The sequence below is a fragment of the Trachemys scripta genome, chromosome 17, assembly GCF_013100865.1.
Source record: "Trachemys scripta elegans isolate TJP31775 chromosome 17, CAS_Tse_1.0, whole genome shotgun sequence".
Lineage (NCBI taxonomy): Eukaryota > Metazoa > Chordata > Testudines > Emydidae > Trachemys > Trachemys scripta.
The window spans coordinates 20393501-20406000 of record NC_048314.1 but is presented as its reverse complement, the minus strand read 5'-3'; the positions used below and the strand labels follow the sequence as shown (position 1 = coordinate 20406000).

The following is a 12500-nucleotide window of genomic DNA, read 5'->3' as shown; positions in this document are numbered from 1 at the left end:
GCAACTAAATGTCTGTTTAAAACCAGGGGTCACTCCAATGAAATTAATAAGCAGCAGGTGTAAAAACAAACATAAGGACGGATTTCTTCACATAATGCACTCAACCTGTGCAACTCGTTGCCAGGGGATGTTGTGAAGGCCAAAAATATAACTGGGTTAAAAAAAGAAGTAGATAAGTTCCTGGAGGATCGGTCCATCAATGGTTATTAGCCAAGATAGTAAGGGACGCAACTCATGCTCTGGGTGTCCCTAAACCTTTGACTGCCAGAAGGTGGGACTGGATGATCACTTGATAATTGCCCAGTTCTGTTCATTCCTTCTGAAGCATCTGGTACTGGCCACTGTCAGAAGACAGGAGACTGGAGTAGAGGACCACTGGACTGACCCAGTATGGCTATTCTTATTTTGTTGTTTTTTAATCCAAACAGTGGAATGCACTAGCAGAAGGAACATGCATAAGGAGACTGTCTTGAATCACTCATAGTTTTGTAGCACCAGAAAACTTTACAATTGTGAGCAAAGATTCCTCACCACCTCGCAGGCTCAGAATGGGAGATTTCTAAATGAAATGCTTACATTGTGGAACCCTTTAGACTGAAGGGTTTTTTTGTGTGTGTCACAATGTTGTAAGAAATTCACTGTAACCAGAACTGCAATTTGTATTGGCCCACCAAAACCACTCACGACTTTGTCTATTTGACCAGGCACGGAGTTTCACTTTACTAGAGTTCATGAGAAGTGGCTTCCAATAGCGTAATTCAACAGTAGGGTATTTCCCCTAACTATTCCTTAGTTACTTCCCTACTTAATAAATTAGCAAAGAGTGGGTTATTTAATGCTTTGCTTAAGCTTGGAATAGCGGGGCAGGCAAAAACATTGGGCCTGGTTCTGCTCTCACTTACAATGGTGTAACTCCATTGACGTCAACAGGGTTCCTTTTGAATGGACATTGCCCTACGCAATCAGAATCAGGCCTCTTGTACATTATTCAGATCATCCAAATACCCCAGGCCGAGCCTCCTGGAAGTGCACAGTCCCTTGGCGGAACTAAGGGGAGAGGGAGGAATTGTATTTGGACACTTATGGCTTCCAACTGCAAAAATGTAATGGAGAAAAACATTCATTTTTTAAAAAACATAATACATTTGTAAAGTTTATTCAAATACACTTTTTCTTCCTCTGAAAAAAAAAATCAGAATTCTTGCTTCTCTAAAGGCAACAACAAGATCTCACACAATGAGCAGCGGGTGGACAGGTAGATTATTAAGTCAGCTCAGGATAAAATTAAAAGGCTGTGTCAGAACACACACAATAGTATTCAGTTTCTTTCCAAAACCCGGAGTAACTAATTACGTAGTGCAATTCCTCACATTAGAGACCAGTAAATGATGCAAACAGTACGTAATGATATGTTAATGGAAAAGTTCAATCTTTCTCCTTTAGTAAACACTAAGTCAGTGCTACGGACCTGGATACTAGTCAAATATTGGGATTCCTAGAGCACGCTCTACAGCACTAAGCGAGAACACTGGTGAAATGAGTTGGGAGCGGGGGAGGAGGGTTTTGAAACAATACTGTGTATAAAATCCCTGATCATAAATATTAAAGCTGCGTCTGGTACTGATCAGCCACTTACAATGAAAATGTCGTTTCTGGTAAGTTCTACACACCCGGACGATAATACCTCACCTTCCACCGTTTGGACCTCATTCGGAAAAAAAAGTACATTATCATTAAAAATAAGGACGATGCTACATAAAGTACAACACATAGACTCATGTCTATGTTAGAAAATCCAATCCCTAAGAAGGACACAGACGGCTTGGTCTCTTTATGGATAACGGATTCGACTGCATTTTTACTTCTATCTCTGACAGGTCCGTTATTTGCTATTAATTTATCTAAGGCCTTAGATTTTGAATCCAACACATTTTTTTGATCCAGGATCTTGTCTTCTTTGTTTCCACTTGTTTTCTTGGGTAAATTTTTGTCTTTTCTCTCTCTCACATCCCCAACTTCTATTTCATTAACGTTAACCTGGCCTTCCGTGTATTTATATAGAATATTTTCACTGTGATAGTGATGCTTCAAGAACTGTAGCACTTGGGCCTCATCCCAGCTGTGTAACCCTTTCATTTCATCGTGGCACTCGGGACAGAGGTCTGGAGTTGGCCACTGAACTTTAGGGAATTTTGGATCTTCACTCAGATCACCTAAGGAAGGAAAAAGAGAAAATACATTCTTTTGTCCATTTGTAATCTATGCATCTGCTCACATGAAACTGAGGAGACTGCTTTCCATTTAATGCAAGTAGTAAGCTTAGTTTAAGGAAACAATAAAAACCACACTTAAAAAGCCACAGTCAACATGTTTATACTAATCTAAGAATGATCAAGATGAATTTTGAAATCAATACAAAGCTTTCCTTGTTGAAATGTTAATTTTCATATTCTGAGTTACTGCTTTTTTCTTGGAGGACACAAACATTACATTATGACAGTCTCCCTGTAACAGGAGAGCAGTTCACAAATGCTACAGTTTTAGCAATGATAAAAACCACTCAATCAAATGCATTTCCAGGAGTTAATTTAAGTTATGGCTCAAAATGAACTGCTCTTCTGTGCACAGTACTAGGTAGTCCTGAAGCCTAGTTTTCGGCAAGATGCTTCAAGGCCATTCAAAGTCTTATAAATATATATACAAGTTTTTATAGATACTGGCAACAATTCCATCCTTACCCTGCTTATTTCAGAAGTGCGTTTTACTACCATAGCAAACCATTTTCAGTACTTTGATGATGGTTTTTATACATTTAAAATGTTTCAGTTTGCTTGATAACTTTTAAACATATAAGCGTTTCTCTTGGACTGGGTTCAATTTTAGTGTTTCAATTTCTCATAGCAGCAGCCATCATTCTGTCTTAATTGGTGGTAGCTGTCTTCCATAGCTAGTGTTGGACTTTGTCTGCTCTAGAATAAACTCCTTAAATTTCAGTTGAGGTATTTTAAAACAAAAACCTTTATCTGCTTGAAAAAACTAACATGGCTACAGTGTCAATACATTTATTGTTCAAAAATTTCACAGAACTATGCTAATACACAACAGGAAATAACTAATTGTAGAATTCACTAAGTGGCTTTTAGAGAGTTGTAAAGTTCCTACAAACCACCACAAACTACAGATTAATCCTAAATTACAGTCCGAAAGAGAAAACAGATTGTAACAAATTTAGCACATATAATTTGGCATTATTTGCAATGCACGTTCAAAATCTGTACTAGAAGGGACTTTGACCAATTGTTGCATTACTCAAACCAGCATCTTAGTGAACTCTCCAAGGAGAAAATATTTTTTTCTAAAATATTATATTCTATCTTGACAATACTTAGCAACCTATCGTGAAGAAAAAGACTCCAATTTTTCCCTTTACCCCATCATACATTGGTAACATGCATTACGGGGAAATTTTATCTACTATGTTGCATGCTTCTCCTACTTAGAGGCACAAGACAAAATGTTTGTATTCAAAACAATATTTAAAACTTCACATATCTTGGGAATGCATCTTACCCAGAAAATAAACACAATGTTGTACATTTGAATTGTAAGTAATGTTACATACACTAATCCATAACAGCAGACAGGTACTAAGTGCAAATAGAAACCAATTTTCTTTAGTGCTTTTAGTTATAGGACACCAGTGCAACTCAATGGATTAAATACAACCTAATAGTTTCATGGTGTTTTAGTCCAATTGTTATAACAAAAGCTCTATAGGGAAACAAATCATGTTTGAAGAATAATTTTAGTTTATTCAGTTACTGATTTATGAATAGTTTAAACCATTCTAAACCAAGGAACAGAATTCTGTTCAATTATGATCATCTTCTCAATTACATTTCTCTAGTGAGTTTTGTATTCCCAGCTAGAACAAAATGAAAACATGTTTTAATGGTGATTTAAAACATTCTGGAAAGAATTGTAATTATTCTCGTTCACAGATTAGTAAGTAGTTAAGCTGCATTGCTCAGTTTCAAACAGGGTTTGAAACACACTCTGGGAGAATCATCTCATCACGCAGCAGGTGGAACTTCAGAAAAACTGATGCTCTTGAGAACAATGGAGCCTCCACCAGACACATTATTGTATCCTGAACCATTGTGACCTGAAGAGCGGTGTGCCTTAAATGGAAGTTTTACTCACTCAGCGTTATTTCTGTTGGAATTGGAAATGTGCGCTGTGATCAGTTCTAATAACTTTTGAACACCCCCAGAAGTAAGACCACTATTTGTTCAAATTACATTGTATAACAGTACTATCATCATAGTCACCAGACCAAAGCTAGCTTTGGTATGTGTTCCTATGCCAGATCTGCCATACCTGCAAGCCTGTCATTCACTACATTGTGCTTCTCCCACAGCCAGAGAACAGCCTGGTCTAGGGTTTTCACGGAATCCATGGATTCTTTAGCCATCTCTTCAAAATGCTGAGCACAAGCCTTGCACCCAAAAAAGTGCTGAATATACCGCCGCATGATCTGTAGGACCACTTGGGGATTATCCTCAAAACCTGGAAAGAGCAATGGGTCCCTGTTAGCAGCACCTGAACAAACACAGCTTCCAACATTTTTCCACCTGCACAAGCAAGATACATAGCAAACCAAAATAAAAATGGATCATGGGGGAAAAAGAGAAGGAAATGTTGCCCCCTGTTGGTTCCACAGGATGATGCTAGCATTTCAAAATTTAGAATGTTGGTTTTATTTTACAGATGTTCCTTTTGTGGATATCCATCGTACAAGTGAGCTCACACAGCAACTGCACCTCAGTGAATCACAACGGAGGTGGACAGTGAACAGTTTTGCATAAATAGTTCTACTGCCTAATAAAAATAGCTATTTATACAAATAAAACCTTGTTGTAAACAAATACTAGACAGACACAAAGTGTTAAAGATATTTGACTTTACAAAGGTGAACTGAATGCAGGAAGGATAACATTATATATAGTATCAAAAGCTAATCAGTGGTGTTCACTTATTTCCCCTTTCAAAGGATATTTTGCCAATACAGAAAAGAAAGGCAGCTACAAGATCTATGTGCAGCACAGATGGTAAAACACTTTTCAGAAGCTCAAGTCACAGAGTAAGATTTGGCACTGTGAAGCCAACTGTAGTTTCTTTATATAGCAAGTGATTTTTACAACAATAGAGTATACTCTAAGACCTCTTTCAATGACTGAATGAACACACAATGTCAATTCAATATTAAATTTGAGCTCAAATACTATAATGTTGGGTGACCTCATTTAAAAAAAAAAAAACCCAAACAGCAAAACCCCTCAAACAGGTAAAGATGTCTCTGTAGCCACAATCTGCCTCTCACCTTTCATTAATATTTTCTGTAAGTTTGAGGAACACAAATATCGCATTCTCACTACATTTACATAACACAAAGGCATACATATATGTATATTTAATACAGTGACTTTACTTAAGTAACACTTATAAAAATCAGAATTTTGGAATGATTTTCTGGTAGAATCATGACTATTGGTTCACAGTGTTTACACGCCCATGCTGAAGATACGAGAGTGCATTATTATGTAGTGCAGAAAAACTGCAAAGACCTCTGCAAACGAAGAGCCTTATCCTGCCGTTATGACTGTATACAGTGGGCCTGTAGTCTGAGAAGTACTGTAAGAGCACTCTGCTAAGATTTAATTGCAGAGTAGCGTAGAGATGTCTGACTAGTACTTAACTTCTCTTGTAAAACATACTGTAGTATATTTACTAGTATACTATGAATTATCGTAAATAATGGACGTAAAAACCTTTGCCAAATGTAGTACATTTTGTGATGTAGCTTCCTTGATGGACTGAATTAGCAACTACTGTAGCTGAACAAAAATCCAACAATCTACAATGGGATGAGATACAGTAAGGTTCTACCATAATTGATTACAGCATATACAACATTTTATTTACATTGACTAATGTTAAATATAATTATATTTGAAGTACTTTAATTTCAAAACAGTTCTGTAGTGCATCTATAACCTCCTGCATTGTTCACTGGAAAAATTGTTAGCACAAGCTATTAAAAATATTAACTGTTCATGTACTCCAGAAACACATGCACAAGAGTCTATTCATAAAACACATGTAGGCAACAAAACAGCAGCATTATGCTGTAAACATGAAAGCTCAAACATGAAAAGAAGTGATTTGAAACCAAAGAGAAGTAATAAATGGTGAACAATCTCTACTCAGACATTCAATATCTGTGATTGAACAGACATGTATAAATAAAAAAAACAACTGAGATTAAAGCAGATTAAATGTGAGTATTAAAAGAACCGCTGAAAAATAATTTTAGAAAGCCAACATGAATTTCAGGCAAAACAAAACTATTACTAAGCAACAGTATTTTAAAGATTGATCTTTTCATTTTTTTTAAACAAACACAGTTTATACTATTCTTCAGGTTATTGGCAAACTCAGCCCCTTTACATAGGAGCAAAGAATCACACGCAGATTTAACCATATGCATTAACTCTTAAAATTCTACCTCCTTGAAATCTCAAGTGTCACAATGTTCATCTTTTGAGTGTTTCTTGTGATTTATTGATTTACAGATTCTTGAGAAAATTTGGATGTTATCAATAAAACAAATATAGGACCTCATCCTGCAAAACCTTACACGTGCAATATTTACTCATGCGAATAGCCCCATCATCTCAACACGGCAGCTCATATAACTAAGGATTTGCAGGACTGAATTCTTGCAATGATTTTAAGCACTATGATTCCACTAGATTCCTTTACAGGATCCTGTTGCAGGATCAGACCACACAGCTCAACGGTTTAACAATGTGTCTGCAAATATATATTGAAGGACACGATCTGTTTGGAAAACGAGAGCAAATTCACTTTAGCTAACAGACTCTACAAGTAACTAGAACTACCAAGAAAATACTGTTGCTTTTAAAAAATAAAAAATCCAAACGCAAAATGGCTCATTTTGTTTGTTTTTCTTTTATCAGCCCAGAGATGGATCTTCTATTAACATCTGCCATGTATCATCACGTAATCCTTCTTTTCTCTTTCCTCCCAAACTACTGCAATTCAGGGTAACCCTAATCTTTAAAGTGGACAAGAATCATAAAACCCTACCTGTGGTGGGAAGGATTAGGGAGTGCATCATGCTTTTTAGTAGATGGGATTTAAACAAGCAATAAGGAGAGGAAAACCTCCCAAGACATAATCCGACAGTCTCAGACTGACCCAATTCTTTCGCCATAAGAAGTGATCATCAAATATCTGCCCCGTTTTAAATTGATAGTTAAGTGTACTGAAGATTTTTCAGGTTCTAGAGTATACTTTACATTTCTGCCTGCTTTGAAAACACACTTGCAATATGGAAGCAATTTAAGATGCAATTTTGCATAGTTAAATTGTGCAGAACAACAAAAAAAAAATCATACTGCTAAACTACAGCATTTTTGTGGCAAGTGGAATGAGTGAACGAAGAGCACCGGGAGGTGTAAGTTATACCGGCTGTCAGTGCAGTGCCATCCAACGTGACTCTCTACGGTGTGCTCTTCACTAGGCATTGTTGGTGTTAACTTCTAAAAGGGATTCAACCTGTCTTTCCACAAGTATAAATGTACAAGTACCGCTAGTTAGATGCTGAACTACCCAATTTGTAGATGGAGTCAAGCTATGACAATTAAGCAACCTTAATTGTGTCTGCAAATAATGCAGCACAAAAATGTGTGCCTATAATTTGTGAGTTCAACCACAGAGGCTTTTTATTTATTTATTTATTTTAAAAAACCTGGCCTGTTACAAACGGCAACTGGAAAAAATTAAACCAGTTTCTGACGTTGGCCACGTGGTGACATTCTTCCTGGAATTTTATCTTTCAAGGACATTTCTTGCCTGAAAATTATTTTTGTGATTCCAATCCACCAATCTGGACACAGGGTTATTCCACACAGGCTTCCTAGAGCCTGGCTCTGCCTAAACTAATTGTCCAATTGTTTTACAAAGTCTCTCTCAAACAGGTATATCCGCAAAAGGTACAAACCTCCATATTCTTATCACTAAATAGTCCCTCCTGACTGATGGAAACCAAAGTGGATTTTTAGCATACAGAGCATTTGGGGCCATAATTAAGGGAAATTAATTGGAAACTACCCAACTAAAATTGGGGCAACCTCAGATTATTCTTGCCCTATTCCTGAAGAGATGATTTGAAAGGTATTCCATAATTTATCCATTTGCTATAACATTTCTAGAACTCTTCCATTACATTGCTTTGACATTATAATCAGCGCAAGTATTTTTAAAATACAACAGAACAGAAATAAAATACTGTCCTGTCAAATACAAAATGATTTAGAAAATTTCATTTTAGCATCAATAATTCATTCTTCTAACTATGATGGAAATAAAATGTACATCTGACCAACAATGCATACAAGCTTCTTAAATATGAAGAATACCAAATTTTCATAACACCCCCCCCCGGTTGTAAAAGACAACTAATTATTTGGTGTGTCTGCTATTAAAGAAGAAAGATCACTTCTGGGCACAAACTTTCATGGTTGACCTACAATATGAAAATGCAATCGAAATAATTATTCAGTCCTATGATTTAGTATCTATAAAATTACATGAATTGGTTCATGACCAATTATTTTGCTTTATAACTAGTTGAGCTGCACTACTAATTTACATTTAAAAAAAAAAATATAGGATATGATCTATCCCAACAAACAGATTTGCATACCATCCTCCCCCCAACTTAATTGGGAGAAATATCAGTTCAGTGTTTCAAAGACATTCCCACTGATCTGTGTTTCATTTTTTCCCCATCTTCAAGGCCATAGACCTTACTTAACCACTCCTGCAGGAGAGAAGAGATGGCCGTTGCTCCTTTCAGAGCCCTCAACACAGTTCTTGAGTCAACGAGAAGGGTTGCGGCAGATATGCCCTGACCCCTACTGGTCCAGAACTGAAAAACTGAGCCTTGGATGTCAATGTCCTCCATGGAACTGGAGTGCATCTTTTATTAAAGCCTGTGTGTGTGATCTCTGAGCAGAGATTTATTCAAATCCAGTATCTGTTATGCTAATTTATGCACAGCTAGATTGCCACATCAAGATCTCCCCTCCTTTAGTTCTCCTGCATAACTGCTGCTTACCTGTGTTGATTAGCGCTTTTGGTTGAACGGCAGCTTGAACAGTTAAGGTGTGGAACAGCTTCCAGAGGGAACAGGTATAACCTCTCAGCTCTGGTCTGCTCCCCTGACAGCCGACCCACTGAATGTGGTTAGTGAGAAATATTCCAGAAATCTGAAAAGAAAAAAATTCTTAAATGTGTCCAGTCTGGGACCAGATTACTTGAAAATGACACTTCCCTATTGAACTTATCACGTCTGTTAATTGCTCCGAACATACAAGATAGGTCTGGTATGTGTGCACCTCTTCTTGTTGTGTTTACCTGGTAATTTCAATAAGTCAGTTAAAAGAAACAGACCTTTATGCATGTGTGACTAGCAGAAAAGGGCCTAAGACAAGCAAGCCTAAACAGCCAAACATGTACAATGCGGATATTACAGGTTGATGTTTGGACATTATCTTCTGGTTAAATAGAAGGTATGTCTACATTGACAGCGGTGTGTGGAGTACAAATACTGCATGACAAGCTAGCACAGGTATCAACAGCAGTGTTGATGATGAACACAGCTTAGGTGAGTAGAATAAATGTCCTTAATGCCTGAACCCCCAGGTTCCATGCCTTACATCGCTCTCTCCATTCCCCCCATGTCTACGCTGCAATTTTTAGTAGTGTAGTTTCCTGCTGCTGGAGCATTTCCCCACCACAGTGAAATGCTCCAGCCGGAAGGTGCGGGGGAGCAGGGAAAGGCTTTGGCTGGTCCCCATGGCGTGCAGCTACACACTGCAGTGACAAGTGTGGACACAGCCTGCCTTTCATGGTGTACTCTGCACACCACTGTCTACACGGAAATAGCCTTAGTTCATGTATTTTCCCAGCTAGCACCTTGCAAAAAAAAGGCAGTTTAATGAAATGCTCAGTTCAGATCAGAATGGCCCAAACCTGCAAGATGACGTTCTCAATTCCCACTGAAATGAAAGGGAACTGAGGGTACCCAGTGCTCCACAGACACTCAGCACATTCCAGGATCAGCCTCCAAATGTATTAGTTAACATTACAGTTAATGACAGTAGATCCTAATTTAAGATAAAGATGATCCATTTGTGACAGTGTATTAAGTTGAAGCTATTAAATTCATGTTTAAAGGAACTTGGAATTTAAGTAGTCTGGGCTATTCTAATGCATTGTTATTAAATATCTTTTTGTGTAAGCATTAAAGCAGGACATAATACTTTTCTCTTAAACACTATAAATTAGTGTGATGGAAAATATTAGGCATCCTAATTTGTAAGATTCTTTATAAAAAACACTAGACAATTTTTTTTTATTCTCCTCAACACCTGTTCTAGGTCAGTATATTAATAATTTTCTGAAAATTTTTCAGAGTTAATGTAAAATCACAATGGCTAACTTTGCCAGCTTTTAAACTCTAGCCTTCAGGACAATCACAGTGCTGGCAATAACTGGTCCAATTCAAAGTCCTAAAAATCCCATTCATCAGAGGAGAAGGAAATAAAGAGGGAGGTGTGTTTCAACATACAATAAATGCGTGGAATTGATTTGTGCTGAACAGTCTCATCCTGCCCTTCTCTGCCAGAAAGGCAATGTTCATATTTTGTGTGTGCATGTGTCTCTTTTAAAGGATATTGAGCAAACATTTTCATCAGAGACACTGAGTTACCTGAGCATGCAAAGGAAAGAACTGTAACATCAGTGACTGCACGTTCATACACAGGGACTGTGCTATGCTGCACTGTACTACATGTCTCTCATTTAAGTTCCTTCATGGGGATTTTTTTCTGGTTAACGAATTCACTTTATTTCCATTTTAACCTTCTTATAACTGCATTATGCTTGAGGGAGGCATCAGTAAGTGGTGTCTTGGATTTATACAGAACCTTATCCTTTACTAATTCTGTACTTTATGCTGGAAACTAGTAACAGCTTACCCGCATTTTGTTGTTGACCAGATCTAGGATAGCATCATAAGGGATTTTGTCTAATGGAAGGCTCACCAGCCACTCTTGCAAGGTCTCTAACAACTTCACCACGGGCTGACGGCCAGGAAATAACTAATGGAAATAAGAAAGTATCCATAGATTTTAAAGCACTCATTATGGTGAGACCAATTCATATTTTTAAATGTTTTTACTTCTTAAAAGTTTTAATTAAACTTGCCATACTAGATTTTTTGTTACATACAATTGGAATTAATCACTTATTATATTTTTCAGTAAATACCCTTTTTGCATTAATTTAACATCTGTACACATACTTTGCTCACCACTGAAATGCAGCTGGTATTTTACAGCACACACAAACATAATACAGCAGTTTAGGATAGAACATGAAGGAAATTGTATCCAAACTGCAGGAAGAATTTAGCTTGGCGGAATACACTCAAGATGGAATTATGACAGGCACTTCCCGAAGACTTTTAATGTTCAGGACCTCGTTTTCACACCTCTCCTGAATGATACCAGCCCCTAATACAAATAAAATAATAATATTGAACCACTGCTCTGGCATTATTGACGTAAGTGGAAGAGTGTCACAATGCTTCCTACAAAACCATGGAGATTTCCCATCAAACTTTTGACTCAATCTGACCCTACTTTATTTGAGATGTAATGTCACTTCTAAAATTGGAAATATATTGTAATTTGTAAGTCTACTTTCATGTGATTACAGTTTGGGGAGTTTTAATTTCCAAAAGCTTTTCAGTTCTCTTTTGAGAACTGACCTTTATTTAAAAAAAATCCGCTCTAGACAATGATGCATAAACTTGTAAACTGCTCTGACTATGCTGCATATAGCACCAAAGACCTCAACCACAAGTAAAGACACAACACTTTGGATGCAAATTTCCCGTCAGCGACACAGACGGAGGACAAGACAAACTCCACCATACTGCTGTCTTTGAGGAGTTGTAAAGAGAGTTGCTTCCAGTGGCGCTTTTCAGTATTATTTATGAGGAATACAGGTCCCAATCCAACTGGTCCAGATCAATTTCAATTTGGGTACGTACACTTTGCATACTTAAATGCCTCAGGCTGTTTCAACTGCATCTGGGAGTCTATACACAACAGCTTAGGACAGGAAGCAGAATTGCTCTCTGTTAAACAGTTCCAAAAGTAGCAGCAGGAGAAGTTGTCCCTGTATCTGCTTTATCAGTTACGTAGAGAACGTTACGATGGGAGATGCTATAGCAATGAAAATTCATTCTGCAGTAACTGTTCAATTGTTTATAAGATACGTCCTGGCAGATAACTGGTTCCTTCCAACTACTTGATTCATGGTCCAGTGTGTGCTCCCCT

At 37.4% G+C, this 12500-nt stretch overlaps 1 protein-coding gene across 2 annotated transcripts in view; it reads right to left on the bottom strand.

Annotated features, from left to right (window-relative positions):
- Positions 1-457: 457 nt before the first annotated feature.
- Positions 458-12500, bottom strand: part of QSOX2 (quiescin sulfhydryl oxidase 2) — a 37080-nt gene continuing 25037 nt past the window's right edge. For both annotated transcript variants that reach the window (XM_034793876.1, XM_034793877.1), the window contains exons 9-12: positions 11133-11255; positions 9209-9359; positions 4381-4569; positions 458-2213 (exon numbers count right to left, since the gene is read on the bottom strand). In XM_034793876.1, the coding sequence (XP_034649767.1) occupies positions 1663-2213; positions 4381-4569; positions 9209-9359; positions 11133-11255 (1014 nt within the window). In that variant the 3' untranslated portion in view covers positions 458-1662. The remainder of the gene's footprint in view (positions 2214-4380; positions 4570-9208; positions 9360-11132; positions 11256-12500) is intronic.